Source organism: Electrona antarctica (assembly GCF_951216825.1).
Source record: "Electrona antarctica genome assembly, chromosome: 14".
NCBI lineage: Eukaryota > Metazoa > Chordata > Actinopteri > Myctophiformes > Myctophidae > Electrona > Electrona antarctica.
The window spans coordinates 13,640,104-13,658,018 of record NC_136795.1 but is presented as its reverse complement, the minus strand read 5'-3'; the positions used below and the strand labels follow the sequence as shown (position 1 = coordinate 13,658,018).

Here is a 17,915-nt window from a genome sequence, read left to right as displayed (position 1 = left end):
CCATGTGTGTGTGTGTGCCATGTGAGTGAAATGAAAACTTACAACCAATTGCCCACCATGTTATTGTTTTGGAATGCACACATACTGTAGTCGTTATCTCCGGTGGGAATAGCCCGTTTCTGATAAGCAAGCACGCATGTTTAGTTCTTTCTTTCTTTCTTTCTTTCTTTCTTTCTTTCTTTCTTTCTTTCTTTCTTTCTTTCTTGGGTACGAATCTCAAAAGATAGAATTTGAAACATTTCATACAAACTTGCTAAACTGGTGATCTCAAATTTGTCAGCTATAACAAGGTGAGGTACATGACATGGCCTTGTTCAGGCATCAGTTTTAACACCAGTCATGTTTTGTAGTTTGAGTTTCCAAACATTGTGAAATCACAATAACAATGACTGATGTGTTACAGACTGTGACGTCTTGGTTGACATATCATGAACAAACAAGTCTGTGTTTTTACAGAGGTTATTGAACTTATTTAAGCAGATGTGAAAACAGAAGCTTCGAAGACTGCAGACCCATGATGACATGCATGACCATGTCCTGTACAATGACATGTGAACCTGTATGATTAAACATACACCTGTATGATTTGATTAAACATAGCCTAAAGGCTGCCCAAAAGGTAGATAGTGATTTACCAGTAGGCTATATCACAAAGGCTGTGCAGGTATAAAGTAGACCACATGACATTTTTCGTTTTCAAGAGTGTTGCGCACAAACTAGCATTACAAAGTAATATACCTTACAATAATAAGGTATATTACCCATATTTCCCATTCCAAGTGTCTTTGTCTTGTAACGCCAGCGTCGCTATTCCAAAGTCCCCTCAGGTACATTTTTTAACTATTTTTGCCATTGGGATATCTTTTTTGGATGGGTAGATCTTGTTGAGCTTTTGAAAGTAGAAATCATGGCCCCTCATGCATTAGAATGTCCTACAATAGGGAAAAATAGCTAAAAGTGACGCTTTGTGGGCTTTGGGAGCAACTCCTTAGATGGTTGGAAAATACATCTTGTGATGAGTCATGTTTCCGAGAATTCCAGATGCGCGTGCACGCACGCACGCACGCACGCACGCACGCACGCACGCACGCACGCACGCATAGCTTGTCTCCTGGGGGCCATGCCATAACACAACGTGAGGCTCAAGCCGATGTGACCAGAAGCTCACGTTTCTTGGAAGCAATATATAATGTGAGTGGTTACCTGGAACCGAAGCAGTGAGGGGAAAGTCTTCCCTCCAACCTGTGTGGGGGTCAGAGGGCAAACCATCATGCTCAACCTTAAGGGTTAGACCCACGTCACGCACCAGCACTCTATGAAGGCTCCCAGCCCAAGTTCAAGGCTATAGAAGGTGTGATTAGTTACGTGAGATAAGTGACAGGTCAGGAAAACCTCCAATATAACGCACATTATAGTAGTGTAACATATAGGTCATTAAGAACACAACAACGTGCGTCTGTCTATACCGGTATTACACTTTTTGGGTGGATACTCTATACACTTTTTGCTCAACATGTCTGGTTCATGAAGTGTGGGTCATGACCGAAAGAATAAGGTCACGAATACAAGCGGCCGAAATGAGTTTTCTTCGACGGGTGGCTCGCTTAGAGATAGGGTGAGAAGTTCAGTCACACGAGAGAGACTCGGAGTAGAACCGTTGCTCCTTCGCCTGGAAAGGAGCCAGCTTAGGTGGTTCGGGCATCTGGCTAGGATGCCTCTCGGGCGTCTTGGGAGGTCCTCGACACACGTCCCACTGGGAGGAGACCCCGGGGCAGACCAAGGCGCAGTTGGAGGAAACACATCGACTCACTGGCCTTGGAAAGTCTCTGAATCCCCCAGGAGGAAGTCACTAATGTTGCTCTGGAGAGGGAAGTCTGGAGCACTCTGGTGGAGCTGTTGCACCCGCGACCCGACTACGGATAAGCGGTTGAAGATGGATGGATGGTTCAGTATTTTTGTAAATCCTAAGTAGGCCATATCATGTAAGCAGTGAGGTCCGTGTAATTGTCAGCTATTTTAGACTCGTGACAGTGTTGTACGATGAAGTATAAATCTGTTCTGTTCTGTTCTGGTTTAAATACATGTCATTGTAAACAGATTTTTCACTGCCACAGGGTTTTTGTTTTAGTTGGCATAAGGCAGCAGAAAGACAGAGATTTTCAAAGAAAAAATCTGACATCATTAATCATTAACATATATCAACAAAAGGTCAAATGCAGTTCAGTCTTTCCTGTTATTACCAGCGGTGAACTGAACAAATACAATGTCTTTTCTGATTTCTGCATTTGTTATATTATACTAATGGAATGGCAAATTATTAATTGTAGCCTTGTATCTAAATATGTATGTTTATCTGTAATATAAATGTAATATAAATGATTTCTCTTCCATTTGTTTATTGAAGGTGCACTTTACAGTATATGGGGTTTAGAAACGTCTTTATTATATTCATTGGTTATTTTTTGTGATCAACTTTTTTGTCCCGATGTATGATATAGGTCATTATCAACAACCTGACAGAAGTGATACACACATGACATACTGTATATAGCATCCACTTAGGTGCCCTATCTCTGGCAAAACTTCACCTGTTTCTAAACTGAACCTGCTCTAGATTCTTCCAAGGTCCCGGACTACACTTATAGTGATAAAACTATAAATCAGATTTAGACAGCTAGCAAGAGAATCCAGCTCTGCATTCTTGTGGGCCGAAGCACATCCTCTTTCAAACGCACACCGTGGCAGCCAAACCTGTGGGCTGCTCAGATGTACACAGGAATGCGCTCATAGACCACTGCCCCTTTTGGCTAGAAGGATGTTTTGTTGGAAACATTTATTCCCCCACGAACAGATCATCTACAGTACTGGAGCCCACTGGACAAGCACATATCAGTACTGGAGCCCACTGGACAAGCACATATCACACACACCAGCAGCCCAAAAGGTTTAGCCTATACTCAACTGAGCCATTATTTGTAATGTACATCTTTACCAATGCCCTGAACATTTCATATCTTGGATCTGATCTGTCAGTTGTAAAATGTGTATAATTTAGATAAGCGGTACAGTATCTAAATAGACTAGACTAGATAGGCAAATATAATACTATACTTTCAGTGTGTATTGTGTATATTTATACACGCTAACACAGCTGAGCCACTTCTGTGGTTATCTCATGTTGTTTATGCTGCTACAAAATATCCTAGTTGAAGGCCTTATTATCCTCATTTGCCATAAACACCAAAGCACAAGAAGAGGAGTTGGAGTGTACTTTGACCACTATAGACTGAACCTACAAATGTGTACACTGACAGTTTGCGTAGGTGGGAGTGAGTGTAGGTGGGACTTATTTACTTTCCCACAGCAGTTCAGCATAGAGGGGGCAGACAGGGACATAAACATGGGGATGGACAGACTGCATTCAGTCTCATACTAATGTTTTGCATATTAATTGTGCCTCAGTATGATCAGTAGCATTTAGTGTTATATGTTTGCCAAACATGTAGTTATTTTTTTGAAAGAGTTGTACAGCATTGAATTTACAGTTTGACAGATTCTTTGGGTTGCCAGGGAATTGATTTATTGTACTCTGTTAACAGGCCAAACAGGGGAACCCTTGGACTCCTGGTTTGATATTAATATTAATAATAATGTCACCATCAGTCATATATCTAAATGTGTATGTCAAGTCAGGTCACCTCTCAATTCACAGACAATCCCGATAAAACAAGAGAGAACAAACACATCATGAAAGATATGGGCCTGTTTGAATGAATTGCAGATATGTACATACGAACCCGCAATGTGTACACTCCTTCGCTCTTTCATTCACAAGGAGTGTGTATATGAGGTGTGTGTGTGTGTGTGTGTGTGTGTGTGTGTGTGGGGGGGGGGGGGGGGGGGGGGGTTAACAACAACTTATGTGAACATAGACCAGTCCCTGGAACCCCAGTTCCAGGGACTGGGGTTGCAAATTAGCCTTGGCTACAAACCCTTTGTACAATGCAACGGTTTCATGTTTTTACAACTTGATACATTGTTTTTTGTATTGTCCCTGTTAAATAAATAAAAAATAAAATATGTCTCTCAGGAAAGATATCAATTTAATGAGATGCTGTGCTGATTAAAAAAAATTGTGTTTATGTTAAATTATCTATAATCTGAAGCACCCTCGAAAACCATGGACTTCAGACTGAGAATGTATATGTTGCAATAACAACATAACTGTTTATTGCCATATCTGCTATCAAAATTCCTAGAAAGTAGGAAGTGAAGCCAGATCCTTGACATTTCAATGTGTGATATATTTGTTCTTAAGCAAGCTGCTGAGTTCTCATAGGCTACAGACTTCAAAGACTCTCTCTCTCTCTATTAATCAGACAGGCTCTCCCCCCCAGCTCCACCAATGCCAAGCTCACATCCTTGATCAGAATGATTCACTCTGCAAAAACATGTTTCCCATCATCTATATTGTTTGTTTTTGTGCCATATTTACACACTTCCTATGGGCGACTGACTGATAACCATTGATAAAGAACTCCATCGTCATACTGTGTCAATAGTCACGTACAGATATCGGGGAATATGGAAGTAAACAAACAACAACTATGTGGATTCTATGAGTGGTTTTAGTGTGGAGAATATGATAGCTTGTATTTATTTATATTTCAGCAGTCGTATTGATGCCAATTTCTTCCTGATTTTACCCAATATTGCTCAAGTTCATTTCCTTAAATAGCAACATGATGGCTTTAACTGTTGAAGAGGACACTGTTGCACTGCAGTAACGTTCAACATTTCTCAGAAGAACAAAAAAGATATTCAGTTCATAATAATTATATCCATTGTTATGAAGGCTTTCATTTCACCTAGAGCTCCATATATGGAGACAACCTATATCTCCACAGTATGGAGACAAGTTAACAGCAATATCCAGCACTGACATCATAGCCTGGCCCTATATGGATATACACACATGAACCCTGGCATCGTCATGGTGATACGTAGGCCTTGGGCCTACTCAGTGACACGCATCTAGTGAAACAAATATAAGAAGAATCCTAATGTTTGAAATAGGCCACGTCGTAGACTCGTAGCCTAATAATTAAAGGTCAAGCAGGTCAAGTACAACAAAATAAAAACAATAGCCTACACATGTGTTAGTGCGCCCCCGTGTGGACATATGTGTGTACTGTAACTCTGTACTGAAACTAACTTCGCGTCACCAGGCTTTCCACCGGAAACCACGTGTTTGGTGGTTGTAGCTCTTTACACACATGCTTAGCAACAATAACTACTTTTCCTGCTTAAGTACACTACTTTATTGAAATAAGAGTAAACGTTTACATCAAACCATGCCGGGTCCATCGGAATTGAAGATCAATTCCAAGTTCGCGGAGAAATATGAAAAATACCGACAAAAAGAAGAGTTACAAAGGCGTAAGTGTGTTATTGTAAGCTAGCATGCTAGCATCCACAGCATGGGCTCCTCTATGGCTCCTCTCTTGTCGTGTAACGTTAATAAGGTGTAAATGTTTGAAAAGGTATATTCATTGCACGAACGACAGTGAATATACAGCCTTGCGTAATGTGTTGTGTTGTGTTGCTGTAGTGAAGGACCGGTATGGAGATGAAGCTGATCGAAGTGATTCAGGCTCATCAGACTCTAGTTCTGATGACAGTGAGGTGGTAAGTATTATAATAATACATACTCACTCACTCAACTCACTCACTTACTGGGGTGACAGCATGGTGCACTGCATATGGTCTAAAAGGTCATAATTACTGATATTTACAGATTTATCTCAATGCTCAATAAGGTGATAACCCCTTTCGGGACTCTTGTTTACCTTTTCTGTATTTGCGTCTCTGGGTTTCTGTATTTGTATTTCCGTCTCCCCAAATACAGAAAAGATAAACAACAGTCCCGAAAGGGGCTAAATAAGGGGTATATTTCGTGAAACAACTTTCAATAACTAGTTGTACTGGTTGATATTTTGACTATGTTATTATCTCAAATGCAGCTGCTGCTTAAATGAAGCAGGTTGTCATTATTTCAATGCAGTTGATTCTCCATAAGTGTGCATAAGGGCTTTTTTTCTTCTACGTTTACAACCTATGCAGTGCCATTATCAGTCTGTGCAACAGTGATCATCAACATTATACAATACCATTCACTCACATTCAAGGACTGGTGTGGAATATCAGCTGAATGCATTAACCACTTAAACCCTATGCTATGCTCTGTACTAGTGATTTTTTTTGTTTAATTCAATATCCACTGAAAATAGCTGAATTAGATCTGCTATATTCAGTGAAGGCTTTCTCCAGAATACTGGGATTAAGTGGTTAACTGTATCAGAATCCAACACTAGCCCATTGCAGAGAACTGTTCAGCGATGCATTATTCTTATGACTTTATTTGCCTTCAGGAACTTGACCCTAAAGTTGAAAGGGACTTCTACAGAACATTGTCACTGTTAAAAAAGAAAGATCCTAAGATATATCAGGAAGATGCCATATTCTACACTGAAGAAGAAGGTAATGTCATGCACAACTATTTTTTGTTTGTTTGTTTGGGGGGTGGTAGCCTCGGAAACCCAGACGTTTTTATTTCCAGTCCATTAAATTAAAGTTTTATTTTGGAAAATGTGGGATGCATTATGCACCTGCATTTCCCTATGTTTATGTAATTTTACTTTTTGAAACCTGTACAAAGCCTGGCTGTTTCTTTTTGTCAGTAAATCACATATCAATCTTTGACCAACAGATGCATCCACAAGCAAAAGCCAACCTTCGACCTCAAAAGCTATTAAGCCAATGTATCTGAAGGACTATGAACGTAAAGTCATCTTAGAGAAGGGAGGGTAAGTGATCTACTCTTGTACAAGGTTTTACAATATGGCATGTATATCCAGCCATTTGACAGCATCTGTAAAGGAAATGTCATTCAGGTGCCGGGACACTGCAAGAGGCTTCATCAGGCTCTATAAATAGTTAAACAGACCAGGGATGGGGGTCAGGTGGTGTAATGTCAGTGGTTCAGTTCAGAGTGCCAATGATGTTAGGTTGAAGCGTATAGATTTTTGAATAGTCGGAAGTATAAAATAGGTTGAATGTGCACTGCCTTTAAAAGATATATGACTGACAAACAACCAGCTGATTAATATTTTATTCACAGTAAATATGAAGATGATGACGATGAAGAAGACTATGATGATGAAGAGGCTGCCAAAAGAAGAGAGGTAGGATGCATTGTTATTATATTCATTCAGAAATGTTGATTTATGTATATGGTGGCAGCGATTTCATTGTATGTTCTTTTCTTCTTTTTAAAGCGAGCTGCCTCTCCCAGTTACATGCAGGAGCAGAAGGAGCTGAAAGAGAGGTCTGATTGATAAAACTGCCTATACATGAACACATATTAGTACATTTGTACAAAAAAACACAAAGAAGCTTGAAGGTTTGTCTGTTGAGTGTGTTGTGTAAACTGAAAGCCACATGTTGGGAGGTATAAGGTTCAACCATAGAGCAGTGTTTTCAGCCCTGTCCAGTGTCCTCATACTGTAGGGTTGTTCATTGGTTAGCAGAACTTAGCACTGTTGCCTACAGAAGGTATGCGCTGGTTCAAACCTGATGGTGCCTTTCTGTGTGGAGGACATATTTTCCCCACATTCATGTGCGTTTTCTGCGACCCAACAGACATTAGGGACAGACGGACTCCCCCTGAAGAAGGAAGCCTAGTCTGTCTGAAACGGGTGTGTTTCCACTTTCCAGTCTCTATGACCACTATAAACTATTGGCATCGGCAGCTACGAGTGTGTGGCTGTACTCCTTTATTCTTTAGAGACAAGACTCCTGTCATTTTAGCAAGGACTTAGAGCTAAATCTGGTCCCCAGGTGCTGCTCAGTGGCTGCCTAGTGCTCTTAGTAGTTACTAGTTAGTGGATCACATGCAATGGACAAACTCTTGACCTGTTGAAATGTAGTTGGCTTAATAAACGTGCCCTTCACTTCTCCAGCCTCCGTAAGTTTGTCCAGGAGAGCGACGAAGAGGACAATGAGGGAGAATCCCAGCTTCTAACCAGGAGAATTAAATCCCAGGACGAGAAGGTCAGTCAGTGGAGGGGCGGGAATGTGTCCACATGGCTTATGTCGGGCAGAAACCATGTATCCATCTATTAATGTTTTTTCATAAATGAATGCCTTATTTTGTACGTCACTACATTTTTGCAATAGTAGCTAAAATAACCAATCTACAAGCTCATTTTGACCTTTAACCTTTAATTTTTACCTTTTGACATAACCAAAACAGGGGCGCCAGTTTGATAGTGTTAAGTCTGTGGGTTGTATAAATTAAGTATTAACAAGAGCTACATTGGATCCATTGGAACAAAGGTTCTTTTTTCCATATCCTGAAAAAAGAAGCTTTTGGACAAAGGGTTCCGCTCGACAGCGACATTTAGTAACGTAGGCGTAACAGGTCAGCAGCTGATTCACTGTTGGCATGGGTGTGGGTGTGACATCCTTCTGTGTCTAGGATAAAGAAGAGGATGATTATGTGGAGTGGCTGAAAGGCGAGAAGGAGTTGGATGGACCAGAAGAGGTGCAGGACATGGTGAGTGTGCATCACTGAATGTAGCCTGAAAGAGCCCTGTGCTTTTCTGCGCATAGATCAAACTCAAACTAGCGCTGGAAACCGATGCCGACTTCCTATTGATTTACCAACCTATGTGCCCGCCTCCCCATGCCCCGCGGTATTTTGAAGGTCCTTTTGTATGGAGGACATCTGCATCTTGAAAGCTCTCTTGTCAGCTTAAGCATTGGCAACAAGTGTAATGTCAGGTTTACGCATGCACATCCTCCTCACAACATGATTCAAGTTAAATATCGACAAAGTCACCCTTTTAATATTCAGTTGGATTCAAGCATGCGCAACAAAGCTTCACATTTCATCACATTGTAAGATTGATTTAAATAGTAAATGACTGAACAGTATTGAATTTGGTGATGGCAAACTGATCAGGGATGTGTGTGCATTGATACAGAAGTACCTGAGGGACTACTGGAATGACCCAGAGTTGGACTCGAAGGAGCGCTTCCTCAGAGACTTCGTCCTCAACAAAACCTACCTGGACGATGAAGATAATGATGACAGGTCAGTTGACAGCCCATCTACATGTTGTCTTTTACACCACCAGAGGGGAGTGTTTTGATTCCTTCTTTCTGTTAATTGCCACTTATGTTATACACAATACAGACCTGTCACCATTTCCAAAATGGCATATTATGATCAAGTGAGCAATGAGTAAAACAATACTACAGTAAAGTAATCTGTTTGATTTAGCCAACTTTAGCTTTGTTCTAATTAGTTTTGAATTTTGCTGTCACATTTTTCCATTCTTCCCTTTTGACTGTACTGTAACTATTCCTGGTTGCGTTTGAAGGATCCCTACCTATGATGAAGTGGTGGATGATGTGGACGACTCTGAGGAGGAAGGGGAGTCATTCCTTCGGCGGCAGGACGACTTTGAGAGAAGCTACAACTTCCGTTTTGAGGAGCCAGACGCCCTCCAGATCAAAACCTATCCGCGCAACATTGCCACCTCCGTCCGCTCCAAAGACGACAGGAGGAAAAAGAAACGGGAGGAAGTGAATGAGAGGAAGATAAAGGTGGGTCTGAGTATCTGTCTCCGTATCTGTCTCCGTATCTGTCTCCGTATCTGTCTCCGTATCTGTCTCCGTCCATATTGGACCATTCACCATTGCTCCGATCATTGGGCCGACACACAAAAAACTATGTTTTCATTGTTGCATTGTGATAATGGTCAACTGTGATCTGTGGTATCGGCCAGTGGTTTTCTGCATCTCTAATAATTGCTTTTCCCCCCTGATTTAGCAGATGTAGCGTTGGGATGTCATATATAATGCAGTTTTCATTCAATTCATTTGAGGTTTTCGGATTTTTATTGGTATGATTTATAATGCAACACTGGATAGAAATAACTTTTGTATTGTTCATTCTTTTTGATCCTGCAAATGAAGACACGCAAGACTGAAAATAATAATTATAAACTGCTTTTAAAGGACTAGTTCACCTGAAAAAATACTTGTCTACACACCGTGAAGCCTTGAATTGATGGAGATGTTTTAGTCTTTGTCGCATTTCTAAGCCAATAATTTGATGACCGGGTCAGTAGGAGGCTCTTTGAGTCTCCTACTGACTCTTTGAGACTCTTTAAGTCTCTACCGGAGACTCACTCTGAGACTCACTCTGTCATCAAATTATTGGCTTAGGATTTGGAATGCGACAAAAACGAAACAATCTCCATGAATTCAAGGCTTCGTGGTGTCTGTAATTGATAGAAAATAAAGTCATTGTTTTGGCTGAACTACTCCTTGAACTGCTGCTGCATTTCCTCATTTTCAGGAGAAAGAGCTGAAGCAGGAACAGCTGAAACAGCTGAAGAACCTGAAGCGCAGTGAGATCATGGAGAAGCTGCAGAGGCTGAAGGAGCTGTCGGGGAATGAACAGCTGGCCTTCAATCAGGAAGACCTGGAGGGAGACTTTGACCCCCAGCATCACGACCAGCTCATGCAGGTGAAAACACTGCTGAAAAAAAATATGTTTGACGTCTTGCAAACGTTTCTAATATGTACTACGTCACCAAAATTAACGTGAACTGTCTTTGTTCCATAATCTGGATAATATTATTGTAAAATGAAAATATGTTTACTCAGCAGTTAAAACATAACAAGCAATTTCCTGATGTCTGTCTGAGTTCATATAAATTGAGATGAGCATTTTCCGTTGTTTGTACTTTATTAACTTATTTTTCAAGTTCGTAAATGAATTGCATAGGTTGAAAGATAAAATGTAATGAGTGTTAGTCTTGGATCACGTACACAGTTCAATTCTCCACACTGATGTGTACAGTATTCCTTCCAAGAATCCATCCCTGGAAATGTGTTGACCACCTTCCCTCCACTAACAGTGCATATAGACAAATCCGCACAGGCGGCCCTGGGTGCAATCATAGCTGCGGTGTCACATTAACTCACTCAGTGCCACAGGACGCCTTTGGACGCCTCCCCTTTATGCGCAGCTTTTTTTTAAAGATTAGTTTTTTGGCTTTTTGCCTTTATGGATAGTTATTAGTGAAGACAGACAGGAAAGTGGGAGGGAGAGACATGCAGCAAAGGTTGTCATGACTCGACAACCGGGACTCGAACACATGACGCGCTGTCAGGCCAGAGCCTATATGTGGCATGCGCCTGGACCACTTGTCCAGTGGGCGCCCCACATTAAGCGCAGCTTGACACTGCATCATTGATTGCATACAGCTGGCCCACATGGCACGGATCCGCGGATTCGTCTATACAGCCATGCACAGAAGTCATATGACAAATTAGTCTGTATTACAATCATTGTTAGTTGAGTATTTTTGTTCCTTTTATCTTTCTACAGAAAATGTTTGGCGATGAATATTATGGTGATGAAGAAGGAGAAAAGCCCCAGTTTGATGACGACGAAATTGAAGGTGTGTTGGTCTGTTGGATGGTTACTCTAATACAGTATAGGGAAATGGTTGCACTGAATGACATGAAACTTGAATTTTAGACCACTAGGTTACCTGATGTTTTGGGAGCAATTGGGTCTAGTCTGGAATAAATTCGATTTGCGGTGCAATATGTGCGTGCAAATGACCAGATACAGTAGGCGCGCTCTAGCCCGGATCAGCATGGCTAATGTGTAATAGAAACCAGGTTTTCCACAGTTACTGGGGAAAGCCTGGTGGCACAAGGCTAATTTGGCCAATTTCCATGGCAATTTGATCACAGGTCATGAAAAGGGACAAAATCATGTTTCTACAAGATAATCAGACCGGTGAGCTTGCTATTCACTATTAAAAAAAGTGTAAAATAGAGCTTAAGTGGTTAAAGCAGGGTGAGACTTGTGCCTGACACTACTTGTATTGGTCTCTCTGGACAAGCATTCTATCAAGATGTAAACATTGTTTCTGTGTGTGTGTGTTACAGAACACTGGAACTGGGACACGTGGACGGGCGAGGGAAAAGAGGAAGACTGTGGTGGGGAGGGAGAAGAATATGAAGCTCAAGATCCAAACTGTGAGGACGCAGATTTCATTGTGAGTCACCTTGGTTCGAGGTTCTCATGTTTGCCCAGAACAGCCTTTTTTGCTGGTGCTGGTTGTGTGTGAGATGCTCATAATCTGAATCTGTTGAAAACAGATGGATGCAGACTATGACCCCAGTCAGCACACTGCCTCCAAGAAGCAGAAAAAGAAGGAGAGGCAGATGAAGAAGAAAGAGGATGCCCCGCAGATGGGAAAGAAGAGAAAGAAGTCTCACTTTGCTGAGGTCATCACTAAAGAAAAGCCTGTATTTGATCCTCGTAAGTGTCAATGAGTCCCTGTCACATTCATGTCCCTAATTGTATGTGTTATTTGTATTTCGCTATAATTTGAATTTTAGATTTCATTTATTTTAATGGAAAATGGAAACAAAGTTATCGAACCGCTAGCCTATACCCACCATTTTCACCCACTCATATGCCAATGGTCAATGCCCGTGTGCATGTTGATTCAACCCACTGAGGAGAAAAAGCGGTTTAGACAGATTCCATAAAGTATAATTTTATATAATATTATATATATAATATATATTTTTACCCGAGATGCGCTTGGTTGTAAATGTTAGATTCATATTATGCATTCCTTTCAGAGGAGAAGAGTTTTGAGCAGTACCTGGACGAGTATTACAAGCTGGACTATGAAGACATCATTGATGACATCCCCTGCCGTTTCCGCTACAGGCAGGTTTTGGCAAACGACTTTGGCCTGACCACAGACGAGGTATGAAATTAATAGTTACTCATGTCACCTTGTCATAAAATCTGAGTTATCAGGTTTATACTCAAATAAAGAATATATTTTGGCTTTAGATAAATGGGCCATTTTAGAAGAACTCTTTGACATTTGATGGGAGTGTAGATGTATTAATTTAATTTACCAATGTTGTGGTTCCCTAGTCCTGCACTGATGAGTTTACATGTGTGATCTGGTATTGCTGCCCTACGGGGAAAGCTCTGACCAGGGCATGATCTCACTTTAATCTTCTCTCTGAGCAGACAAGGACAAACGGCAATTGTGAAATCAAAGGGGTGATGATACTTTTTGTGGTGCTGGCGTGTGCCAAAAAACATTGATGTGTTAATTGGACAGCATTGTGAAGATGCATTGAATCAAATCCAAACAAAGTGTAGGTTATATAATAACTAAACTGAAAAAAAACAAGGCACACTTTATGAATTTGTCTGATGCATGGAATGAATAAACGAATGCCAGACACATTTATGAAGGTCTTTTAAGATTCTTCCCATGTGAGTGGGGTCCTGGACTGCCAGGGGTCCTTGAGGGCCTCAGCAAAATGAGGAACAGCACTTAACCCATTCTGGGCGGGAACCCCTTTTTGGGTTCTGTACAGTATGTACAGTATTCAAAAATGAAGGTCAGGATTTAGAGGTGTTTTTAGAATCGGCCTCAGGCCTAAATGGGTTAAGCCCTGTTTTGGCCTTTCAAAAATAGCTGATCTATAGCTCACAATGTGTTGTGATGCAGTGCTTATGAGCATGTAGATCTGCTATTTTTGACAAATCTTCTCTTATGGAGGTCCCTGCCACAACAACTTTTAAAATGGTGGTCCGCGGCCAAATGCACTAAGTCAGTTTGGGTGTTCAGACATTAAAATGTTTTGAGAACCATGATCTATTCAATATTTAATGTTGCTGTTGGTTAGATGTAACTCAGTAGATTAATGGAAGACTCGGTTTCCCTCCAAAGGTCATGAAAGCTGATGAGAAGGAGCTGAACCGTTGGTGTTCTCTGAAGAAGACGTGCATGTACAGGTACAGAATTACTGATGCTACCCTTCACATGAAAACTGGTAGATTGATAATGACAAGCCACTCACTTGATTACAATCTTGTTATATTTTAGCTTGTGACCCTGTAGCAATATGTAAACTACTACTGATGGTCCAACATGTTCAGAGATAAGAAATCAAGACTATAGTCAAGTCTTTTGGTATTTTTATCTGACTGCAGAGAGGGAAAAAAAGACTGCAATGCACCCTTTGACACTCAATATCAATGTAGAGCATGTCTTAACTCTTTATCAATATCAATGTAGAGCATGTCTTAACTCTTTATCAATATCAATGTAGAGCATGTCTTAACTCTTTTGGTATATTTAGAAATCGTCCAGCTGTTCTGCTGCCCTCAGTGAATGTCTTTACTCTCAACTAGGGCTAATTAATTTAGATTATTTTTCAGATTGTTAGATTAATATGTGCAATTAACTTAGACCATAAAATAATGCTGTTATATTTGAACCCAAACAGACATCTTGAACTTGCTAAAAGCTGCACTATTTAAGTATTTATCCTCTTCTTCCCCGAATTTGAAGCCGGTTTCCTGCGCATGTGTTGACATTTTTACAATTGAATAGAGCCTGCCTGCTTGCTCAGGGGATGCATTTTAAACTTGACCATCAGGTCAAAATTTGTGTCAGATCCTGTGTTTAGGTGAGACATGACCTTTGACACGATCTAAATGTCTCAATAGAAGTGCAGGGAGACATAATTCAACCATCCCAGTAACCCCAATTGTATATGTTCATTCATAACATTTTATAATATAATAAAACAAAGACGGGCATCTCATTTCTGTGAAATTGTAAATGGGAAGAAATATTAGGAATGTTTCCCTGATGCATTACTAACCCAATGGATTGCTGAACGTTTATTTGATTAATCATTTCACCCGTATATTGTCCTAGGTCTGAGAGAGAAGAATTGGGTGAGCTGAAGAACTATGAAATGAGGGGAAAGAACGAAAAGAAAAAGAGGCAAATTCTGACTTCCCTCTATACTGAGTGAGTACTGATATGACATTGCCTTTATTGTATGCAGCCATACACTATGGAAATTAATTTGACCAAAAACGTCTCTGGCTGTTTTTTTTGTAGGGAGGAGGAGCCTGAGGGCACGTCCAAGGTGGGCAGGAACAGACTGCACAATGCTGAGAAGCAAGGCAGCGGAGCAGAGGTGGATGAGGAACCAGGGACCAGTCTGGCCATCTCTGGTGGCAGCTCTGCAGAAGGAACTTTGGGCAAAGCTGACGGTGAGCTTCTGGATGCAGACGACGACGATGATTTCTTAATGCCCAAGAAGAAGATGAAGTCTGAAGAGAACTCTGAATCGCTCACTACCGATGAGAAATCGGCAGATCGAGCAGAGGATGACAGCAGAACTGGGGGGTCAAAACTACCCAACAAGAAACACAGGCAGCCGGGTCGCCACCTCATATCGAGACCCATACGAGTGAAAATGGGCGGCCGTGAGTTCAGTGGACAAAGACTCAAAGCCTTTGGACTGAACCCAAAGAGACTGCTGTTCAGACAGCTTCTCAAGCAGAAACGAAAGATCCAGGAGAAAATGGAGAAGAAGAAAAGCAAAGTGTGATAGTTATTTATTGCAGTTTAAAGCTGCGTTGGCAGCTTTTTGTAATTGCCAAAGTTTTACATTTCTCCCAATTTAATCATTATGCCAATTAACCCCTAGTTTGTATTGTCCCTTTCGCTGGCACTGCCAACCAACCACATGGAGTCACTAGCTGCTTCTTTTCACAAAGTAATTCATGCTTTGTCTCTCACGTTAAATTATATAGATCAGGTGTGCCCAAAAGGTAGATTGCGATCTACCAGTAGATCACAAAGGCTTTGCAGGTAGATCACAGCATTTCATGGTCCTAAACATATATTTTATTTAAATATAAAAAAAAACATTTTGGAATCTGGTATTTGTTGTCAGTAGCATTACAACATTATATACAAAAAACACCCTACCAATTCCATTTTCCCTCTATTTCCCCATTCCAAGTGTCTTTGGCTAATGTCTTGCTGTATGTAACGCCAGCGACGCTATTCCAAAGCCCCCTCAGGTACATTTTTAAACACATTTCAGCAATGGGATCATATTTTTTCTGGTGGGTAGATCTTGTTGAGCTGGTCATTTTGAAAGTCGCTCTCAAGTCAAAAAAGTGTGGGCAGATGGTCCATTAGTTTGTTTTTTGCAAAGTAATGGTTCACTTTATCGTGCAAAGCCTCCAAAAACACACAAAAGTAAAAAAACAGCCAGCGACTGCTCCTGCACAGAGGACGGATGTTTCCGATGCCTGGAGGATACATGCAAAGGGGTGTCCTCCTTGATAGGGACATCAACCTGAACAACAGGTTGTTGCAGCGGTGGGGATCCCACGTTGGCGGCTGGTCTCACTCGTCGTCTTTTTTTTTTTTGTCAGACACCAACAACTTTATTCTGGAAAAATAAAACGGACACTATGCCGTCAGAACACATGCTCCTCCTACTGCCTTGATATAGATGGTCCATTAGTTTGGTTTTTGTCAAGTAACGGTTCACTTTGAGAGACAGATGGACGAACGAACGGATGGACAGAGTCACTGAGACTTGTATTGGACTTTAACCTCGCACCGTCATTCATTGACTACTGACAATTTATCCTTCTGTAGTTTTGGAATCCCATCGCGCTGATCGCGGGTGGCAGACTGTCTGCCTATCTGTTTTGGGGGTTTCTTTTTTGTATCAGTACCAAGGAACCAGGACCAGGTACAGATGCATGACTAACATTAACCACTTTGGGCATGTCCTTTTAGATTAATGTGTTTCTACAAGCTTATAGATCATCTATTTTTGCTGCTTTTGTGTGACATTGTTGTACAAAATAGGGCATAAGTGGGTATAGTGAGTGAGTCTTCACATAGGGACTCCTAATCTGAGAAATGTGGAATAATTGGACACTCATTTTGATTTATAGGGTACCCATTATGCAGAATGTCTCATTTCAAGATTTCAAATGTATATAACATCTTTTGAAAATAGAAGATCTACAAGCTCACAATGCGTTGCATCGCAAGCTTGTAGATCGGCTATTTTCAAATTGCCGAAATGGTTAATGTGTGTTTTGTAAATTGTAAATTGTAATAATAAAAATACATTTTAAGTAACTAGTAACTAAGTTTTCAAATAAAGGTAGTGGAGTAAAAGTACAATATTTGCCTCTGAGATGAAGTGGAGTAAAGTACAAAAAAATTGGAAAATAATGTTTCTCCATTATCTTCCATTATATGCAGAGTAGTTTTTGTAGTCAATTAAGAGCCACAAGTGTTACTCTGAACTGTAACCTGCTGATGTGCGTTAATCATCAATCTCTACTTGTATTGTAACAATGTGTTTATTGCACTACCCTCCTGTGAATAAGAAATGGTCTTATGCTTTTATCCATCTTGGCATTTGATTTAATTTTCCTTTAGGACAAAGAAAAACCTTAAACCTTTTCTCCAAATGCCATTTTATTTTACTTTGTTTTATTTTCCTTGTATCAGTTCTCAGATTAAAGAATTTGATTTTGTGAAATGGCTGGATTGTTTTAATTTGGTATTAAAAGTGCAACTTTAACGTGAAGATAACATGCCGTATATACGGCATGTTCTCTTCACATAAGTTACAAGTGTAATATATACTGTTAGTTTGTTTACTGTTGAATGAAAAAAATGTTTGCACATTAAGCTAATCAACTGGGAACCCTTGGCCTAGAGGGTTTAGACATTCATGTCAGTTATGTTTGGTATGTATACAGATCTGTATGGCGGTGTCTGTATGATGCAACCATTTTAGAACATTTATCTCTGACCCCAATTACACTCCATCTTCAATGCTCACAATATTTAATCCCTTTTTCTAAAAAATAAAATAGAAAAATATGAAATACCATTCCACAATAACAGTCAAACAGAACATTGCAAAGAGTAGTTTTT

At 40.5% G+C, this 17,915-nt stretch overlaps 1 protein-coding gene across 1 annotated transcript; it reads left to right on the top strand.

The window, feature by feature from the left end:
• The first annotated feature begins 5,242 nt into the window (after positions 1–5,242).
• On the top strand, positions 5,243–17,558 carry kri1 (KRI1 homolog). Its single transcript, XM_079520683.1, has 18 exons — positions 5,243–5,439; positions 5,612–5,688; positions 6,432–6,540; positions 6,770–6,866; positions 7,181–7,244; positions 7,338–7,387; positions 8,022–8,112; positions 8,540–8,617; positions 9,048–9,157; positions 9,447–9,672; positions 10,430–10,600; positions 11,468–11,540; positions 12,040–12,149; positions 12,253–12,415; positions 12,745–12,875; positions 13,863–13,927; positions 14,859–14,954; positions 15,048–17,558. Exons 1-18 carry the CDS (start codon positions 5,355–5,357, stop codon positions 15,541–15,543), a joined length of 2,292 nt encoding a protein of 763 aa, XP_079376809.1. The 5' UTR covers positions 5,243–5,354; the 3' UTR covers positions 15,544–17,558.
• Positions 17,559–17,915: the final 357 nt, after the last annotated feature.

Excerpts from the sequence above, each read along its gene's own strand:
- kri1 (XM_079520683.1), top strand. The coding sequence starts at position 5,355 with ATGCCGGGTCCATCGGAATTGAAGATCAATTCCAAGTTCGCGGAGAAA. Across the intron at positions 8,618-9,047 it reads CAGAAGAGGTGCAGGACATG|AAGTACCTGAGGGACTACTG; the intron begins GTGAGTGTGCAT and ends GCATTGATACAG. Across the intron at positions 13,928-14,858 it reads AAGAAGACGTGCATGTACAG|GTCTGAGAGAGAAGAATTGG; the intron begins GTACAGAATTAC and ends ATATTGTCCTAG.